The sequence below is a fragment of the Carassius gibelio genome, chromosome A7, assembly GCF_023724105.1.
Source record: "Carassius gibelio isolate Cgi1373 ecotype wild population from Czech Republic chromosome A7, carGib1.2-hapl.c, whole genome shotgun sequence".
In the NCBI taxonomy this organism is placed as follows: Eukaryota; Metazoa; Chordata; class Actinopteri; order Cypriniformes; family Cyprinidae; genus Carassius; species Carassius gibelio.
The window spans coordinates 42,698,468-42,706,565 of record NC_068377.1 but is presented as its reverse complement, the minus strand read 5'-3'; the positions used below and the strand labels follow the sequence as shown (position 1 = coordinate 42,706,565).

Here is an 8,098-nt window from a genome sequence, read left to right as displayed (position 1 = left end):
GACAGCCTCAGATCTGCAAAAAAAAACCAAGCAACAGCAAAAGGATCTCTGATGTATCGAATATAAAAAAAGAGTAAATAAATGAAAATTAAAAATAAAGTTAATAATAATAATAATGTATTTGATTTATTTATTTAGCCTTTAAATGAACAAGAAAGTGATGAACACAGGAAACTAATCATGATAGGTTGTTTTGGACATGGGTTACTGCACTTAAGCACCACTGTACAATGTATGAACATATGCACTATCCCACCAAGCCACGACTGTGGCAATATTCAAATAGGTCAAGAAAGATAAACCCTTAGTGGGTGGAACATCATGTGAATTCATACGAAACTGCCTCAAGTGGTGTCGATAACATGTTTTACCCGAGCAGGATACTCATGGTGATATAGTAGTGTTATTGCCGCTCAGTGGATCTGTGCTAAAGGAGATAAAGAGGGAATGAGGGTCTCTGGAGTGATTCATGGGTAACCCTGCTGTGGGCACATGACTGAGTGTCCAGTGTTATTTGTTAGGTCCTGCACAGCACACAGACATGTCTTGTGCCAATCAAACGCTCAGGGTGATACAAACAGGTCCTGAAAGAGCAGCACTGTTTTTCTTCCTGATCACTTGTATATTGATTTTTGCACACGGCCTTTGACATTCCTCCTTAAGGGGGCGTGTCTAAAATGATGACCATTCATATTAGAGACCTCTGTTTATCCTTCACCTTTACACAAACAAACACACACACACACATACACACACTTGTTAATCCTCCTACTCAGACCAATCCAAACTGCCAGCTAAATATCTAAGAAATCTGGAGATGAAAATTAACAGCAACTTATGCCAACGATAATTTATCTAGGATACTATGAAATCTACTTTATCACAAATTTTTTGTTTTATGTTTTAATTTTTCCATTTTAATGGAGTTTAATATACAATATCTAATCTATTGAATTAATTAAACTTTAACAGCAGTATATTTTATACCAAAGTATTAAAATTATAGTTACTCATGAAATTAGTTTTGCTTTTCTCAGAGATGCAGTTCTGTGTCTGTTTGAATTTGTTTCTGGATTCTGTGTTTTACTATTTCAAAAGAAGTCCTTATCAAAAAAAAGTCTGCTATAAAACAAATATACAAAAAAACTAACAGTGTATTTATCTTAAAACGTAATCAAATTAAGTGCAGCACGAGAGCTTCACCGTTTAAATTAAAAATTGACCAAAAATATGATATTGTGTGATATTCCTTAAAAACAAAAACTATTAATAAACTGTATTTTTGTTGTTCTTGTTATTAGTAGTACTATTAGTATTACATTTTGATTATACATTCTGTACAATAATAACTGTAATATTTTTTCTGTCATAATTTCTTCAAGTTAAACCAAACCTTTATTTTGGCAGGGAGTGAAGACCTTGTATTAAATAGTTTCTATTTATCTGACAACAGGTTTATTAAATGAAATGATGATATGCTCATGAAATAAACTCTCTATTGAGCAGCTCTGGAGATCAAATATACATGTATGAGTACAAAACTGTGCTGCTCATTCACACAGAGACATTAAGACATGCAGAATTAGCATTTGACAGCAGACCTTTTGCGGGTTTAATATTCATAGATATTAGCCCATTTGATTAGGTATACAATCCTACCTTTTAAATTACTCATCTAAATTCTCTCTAAATTTTTCAGTACGCAGAAATACTTCCCCAATCCCTCAGATAAAAAAAACTAACCTGGAGTTCCAACTGGTGCTGTGCAGCGATTGGCTGCTCTGACAGTATTTGATGCTTCTTTTGTTAATTTTTGGGCATTTTCATTGTTTAATTACCTGTGAAGTTCTGGTGCTGGGTTGTTCGTTCCTTTCTTATTTACTCTCCCTGAGGCTTCTAGAACATGCCAAGGTCGAACGACACAATCTCGTCTCTCTCTGTCTGCTCGCTCCTCACCCTCTGTTAATTGCCTGTTTAATTAAGGACTCAGCAGTGACCCCATGCATGGTGGCAGCAAAGGGACAGAGAGAAGTGGGGTCTATCGATCGCCTCCTCTGGCCAAGAACAACCTTCCTTCAGCACTCCTCCGTTGACCCTCAGAGAAGGGTGTATGAGCGGCAGACATGCATCCATGCTTCATGACTCCAGTGCAGGGTGTCACGACTCAAGGTGCACACACGTATAGGACTGGACTCCAGCAGAAGCGAGGCACTTGGCTCCACAGTAATTTTTTTTTCTTTTATTGGTCTACAGACATAAGCTGTTAATTTACATGCCAACTGATGCAGCTCATTCTTCAGAATCTACAGCATCAAAGGAACTAAGCTATGGTCTCCAAGTCCCCAGCATTTTCACGGTGGTCCAATTAGCCACCATTCTTCTGGGAAACTACTGTCAACTTATTTTTATTATATATTTTTTTCCCACAGCTACCAGTCTACAAAAAAAATTCTAAAAATGTAACATTTTTTTTTTTTGTTAGCACTTTACCATTTGGTTAAATTTGTTAAAACTGCGATGTAGCAGAAGCAGCAACAGATCTTTTTCCTTCTGCACTGTGATACACATCCTAAACAGACAGACTACTGAAAAAAAATAAAATAATAATTGGTCTGGACTTTTATGCAAAAGTTGTTGATTGGATGGAGGAAAATCTAAATGTGATCCGTAGGTTGGTTGTAAGAAAGTTTTGTGTTTGAAGCAGACTAAATGATTGAAATGAATGATTGATATTGTATACATTCAGGTTTCCAGCACTTTCCCCAAATAAAAACTCAGAAACAACCGAAAAATGGCATCCTTCTCTACATATTAAAATGGGATAAAAGAAAACAGTCTAGCATATACTAAAAATTACACACTGCCTCATCTAATGCCACATTCATGTCCACAGCCCTGAAGCAAAAAAAAAAACCCCTATCTTGATCCAATAAGAATTTCTGAGAGCCTGTTACAGTACTTAATAGGTGTGAAAAAAGAAATTGTGTGAACGTGGAGACTAAGAGGCCCATAAAACCATTTTCATAAATGAACAGTACTCCGGTGCTCCCCAGACAAGGTTTGCGATGGACTGCAACGTTTTTATCCCCTCTATTTGGTCCAAGCTCTGTGCGCATTATGTGCTGAATAATTGAATCAAGCTGTGATTTGGTTCTGTTCCATTGAACAAGTGCTGAGATGTTTCATGACTGTGGTTCTCCTGGCTTCCTCTCTCTTGTAAAACACCTACCCGCTGCCAACAGCACCACAACAAGCGTTCTCGCTGCTTAGACTTTGTTTTCCCCAGCGACGCCTGAAAAAGCAAACTGTTAGGTCACTCACCACTGAGAGGATCCTTCTGTGCCGGTTATCTCCAGAACGTCGTAGTCTTCTTCCAACTGAAAGTCAGAGAAGACCAAGGCGATGGTGTCTCCTGGTTCGGCCAGCACTGTCCAGGTGCAGTCTGCGTTGTTGTTGTACTCCTGGGGGTAATTTGGACTGGTGATGACACCACTTTGACCCCGTAGTGTGCCGCCACAGCCATCATCCGCTGTGAAGAGGTGACACACAAATACAGACACATTTAACTTATTAAATCAGCTAGAGAAGAAATAGTTGGAAATAGGAGAATGATAAGATGCCATGACACTCAGTGGAGGTCTTGAGGTTTCGGGCAACACTCGCAGGCCAGTGATGCAACACACTGTAACATGGGGGTAAGTAATTGAGATCTATGTAAAATCCTGTTAATTATTTGTAGTCAAAACCTGTTCTACTCTTTAAAACTGTGTTAAGGAGACGATTATATAACAAATAGGCACTTAAGAGCTGCTGTGGTAATTGAGCCCCCTGGCTCTCCCAATCTTCCTTACTGAATCAAATGCAATCTCTCTATTTTTCGCTCTCTTGATGCTCAGTCTTTCTTCCTGACAGCGAGTCCGTGAGGTGAGGATAAAGAGCCGAGCCAACTGAGGGTGAAGGCGAAGCAACAGACCTACTGAACTCCCTCCCCCGTTTTTTATTTTATTTTTTTATTTCTATGCATCCCTCCCCTGAGAAAAGGAAGAAATCAAAACTTTTTGACATGGAAAAAAGTTGAGTCTAGATACCTGACCTCCTTTTCAAAAAGAATATTCCCCAACATCACCTAAAGAGCTATTGCCTCTAGGACGACATACATATAATGAATATAAAAAATTGTTAAGACAACCAGACTGCATCGAAAAGCATTTCTTGAAGTTGATAAGTTGGAAAAACTCTTTGCTGGAGATCGTACAGGTAACTGGGGACTACAAGATATCCATGGTGAGTTTTGGTAGAAATCATATAGAATCTGAGATGTTTAGCTGAGGTGTAAAGGTTGGGTCATCTCAACAGACCTTAGTCAAGGAAAAGTCCAATTTAATCATTGACATGAATGAAAACGAGGCTGTGAGAAATAGAAGTACAGTGCGTTCAATAGACATAACGGTTGTTCTGCTGACAAAATATCTTTACAATAAACTTTGAGTAGACTCCATGAAACAGTTTTGAAAGTTGTGAGTTTTGAAAAGTACATGTGATCTAGGACCTCCACAGTGCATGCCATTGTGTAAACTAAGTCTATACCCCTATCAATATGGCATCTACCCTGATTAAAGTCTATTGAAATAGCAATTCTTCAAAGGTTCAAAAGTCTGAGACTAATATTTATTCATTTGTTTGATAATACCAGCTTAACAATTAACATTATAATACATTTCAGGATGTTTTATTAAATTGTTGATGCAGAAATGCTCAGAAATGATTCTTCTGAATTTACAAATATGAGGAAAAAAAATGTAATTTCAACTGTCTGTGTTTCTTTTTTTAATACATTTATTCCTTTCTAATTCTCTGGTTACAAGATTTTTAACAAGGTTCAGTAAGATTTTAGTTTTTTTAAAGAACTTTATTATACTTATCAAGGTTGCATTTACAGTATTTGATCAGAAATACAGTAACATTGTAATATTACAATTTAAACTATTTTCTATTTGAACGTAATTTATTCCAGTGATGGCAAAGCAGTCTTCAGTGTCACATGACCCTTCAGAAATCACTCTAATATATTGATTTGCTGCTCAAGAAATGTTTCTTATTATTAATGTTGAAAATGTTGAAAATGTGCTGCTTATTTTTATTTTTACTTATTGTGAAAACGGCAATACATATTTATTTCTGCGTTATCTGATTAATATATAAGGTTCAAAAGAACAGTATTTATTTGAAATTGAAATAAACATTACTATTTATGCTAAAATCTTGTTTGCATGTGCTCACAAGCTTTTGAACTTCACTGTGTGTAAAAAATATAAAACATCAGACGTACAGTAAAAAGACACCCATGCCCTGTAAAGCCTCTAGTTTGATAGCTACAGAAGAATTCTGAATTATGGGTGCATGCCAAGTGGATATGTTGCCTTCCAGGCAAGTAAAGGAGCAAAAAGCCTCTGTGCGAGTGAGTGATTGAATCATAATGATAACTAGGAGCCTCTCTAGGGTAAAATAAGGGTTGAGGGGAAAAGAGAGTGATGGGAGGTTTGTTTAGGAGAGATTTGAGTTGGCGTTCATGTGTGTGAGTTTGAGAGGGAGGAAGGAAAGACAACGCCAGAGAAAATGTGAGTCATCGCACCTACCTACCGTGCAAAATTCTCTCTCACCAGCCAAATAAACAAACTCTATGTCAGAGCAAGTGCAGAGTGTGTGTATGTGCCTCACACAGGTGAAGGAGCTTGCTTGTCACTGATGGGTGATGAGTTCTTCTCTGACAGGCCAGCATGGGAATCATTAGCGGTGACTGGATAATCGCATGATTTCTTTTCTGCGAGTGGAAATCGGCGGGAGGACCCGGGCCTTGTCAGTCTTCCGTCGGATCCGTCACTCTTACATTTCCCCGGAGAGACACAGAGCATATGTGAGGAGCAGCCTCTGAGAGTTCTAGAACAGAGGGATGGAGAAGGGGGAAAAAAAGAGCAATGGAGGCAGGGGAGGGAGGGATTGGAGAGAGGACTGGCTATTGGTATTCCAGCCAAGAGTTTCTTTCACACTTCAGTTGAACACGCCGATCACTGGTCGAGCTCTGCTTCTCAGTTTGGTCGTTTGATCTTGTAGAGACTTTGTGACTTCATGTCTAAACTGCTAATATTTATAAAAGGCTTTGTGAAAAAGGATTTATCGTTTGCAAATACCAAAAAGCATGACTAGAAACTAGTTTTCATGAAGAAAATACCAGTGCTCACAAGTGCTGGCTTTGATGAGTACACATATGCAAGAAACAAATGACCAATCACAATTCATTATGCATAGATGTCAGAATGAAAACCTATCACTACACATAGAATACTGTTTAAAAGTTTGGTGTCAGTGATTTTTTTTTATTTTATTTAATTTTTTCAAATAAGCTAAATTGATTAAAAAATGACAGAATGTCACAAAAGATTCCTATTTCAAATAAATGCTGTTCTTTTGAACTTTTCATTCATCAAAGTATCCTAAAAAATGTATCACAGTTTCCACAAAAATATTAAGCATCACAACTGCTTTTATAATTGATAATAACGATAAATGTTTAACACAAAATTAGCACATCCCTGAAGGATGGCAGTGAAGGCTGGAGTAAAAAAAAAAAAACGCTTTGCCATCACATAAATACATTTATATTTAACATAACATTTTAAAACATAATATAATAAAAATCTGTTATTTTGAAATGTAAAATACTAATGGTTCTCTCTTGTTTTTGCAGCTGTGAGTATAAGAGAAAAAAAAAACATGATAATAATAATAATAATAATAATTATTATTATTATTATTATTATTATTATTATTATTATTATTATTATAATAAATTACAAATCTGAACCACCCCAAACCTTTGAATGGTAATATGTATAACACTGCACTTTTTATATTTTATATTACATTACTATGGCAATTGAATTTGTAATTATATTATGCTAGCATTAGTTTTTCATCTATTGACAGTTGATGGAATGATATATATATATATATATTTTTTTTTTTATTTGACTGGCAATAACTTTTTGGAAAGACAATATTGTGTTACTACAGCAAAGCCATTTGTTGTGTCATGAAGTACAGTGTACAATACTCTATATTCTAGTGCACATTGCAATCATTCATTGTCATAGTATGTAAAAGTATCAAAGCACCGCCATTTTTCCCCATTTCCTTATATCTACTGTATGTGACAGAATTTTAGCTTAAATCAATCGTTTTCTTAATAAGCTCAAGCAGACCTTTGAACTGTCCCAAGGAAGGCTCTTTAATGTCAAAGTGACTTGTTCAATTGGCTTGGATAAATGGATGATGTGTGGTGCATAGAGATCTAAGCTCCTAAAAAAGATGGTCTGCTTGTGTTTCATGTCTCTTCGTACTGCCTTCCACAGGCTCTGCGGCTGCCATGGTAACACAGCAGCGAGTGGTGTGCAGCGGCACCCTGAGACTGGAGAGCCAGCACTGATAGAGAAGAACAACGGGGAAAAGACAATGATTTTGGAGGAACAACAGATCCAACCAGTTCGTGAGATTTCAACTTCTCGGTTTTCTCCTATCTTCTTTTTGGAACGAGCATTCCTGTTAATTGTACCATAGTGGAGAGTGGCATGCCAGCAGCCCGCCATTTTGCCGTTTTGAATGCAGAACACTGAATCTATTCCCACAGCGCGAGTGAATGAGGGGTTTGAGAGGGCTGTGAGGATATAGACCATGTGGAGAGGCTTAGACGCAGAGATCTGAACGTATATGTTCAGCTGGGAAAGTATTTATTACTGTAGGCTTATTACATCAAATGTTCATAGCATGCACTACAGGAAATGGTAAATAAGTCAGACTTAACGATGGGAAGAGGCCTGGAAGATAAGCAGTAATGAGGACGGAGAAGCAAGATGGCTTCTGGAGCTTTACTGACACAGTGCGACTCCTTTAAGGGAAATGACCCAACCTCTTGCCACCTACTGTCCACCCATAATCAGAAGCAGAGCCGAAGCTATCTGTGGTCGGCTATCACAGCCTTTGAGTTAGTTTTCTCTACTTGTGTACAGAGCAGAACTTCATTTGGTGTTATTCACATGTTTAA

At 37.2% G+C, this 8,098-nt stretch overlaps 1 protein-coding gene across 1 annotated transcript in view; it reads right to left on the bottom strand.

Moving 5' to 3' along the window:
- Positions 1–3,161: 3,161 nt before the first annotated feature.
- The window catches only part of LOC128017573 (CUB and sushi domain-containing protein 2-like), an 18,576-nt gene continuing 13,639 nt past the window's right edge, over positions 3,162–8,098 (bottom strand). Inside the window, exon 3 of the mRNA XM_052602978.1 lies at positions 3,162–3,529. Within this exon, the coding sequence (XP_052458938.1) occupies positions 3,318–3,529 (212 nt within the window). The 3' untranslated portion in view covers positions 3,162–3,317. The remainder of the gene's footprint in view (positions 3,530–8,098) is intronic.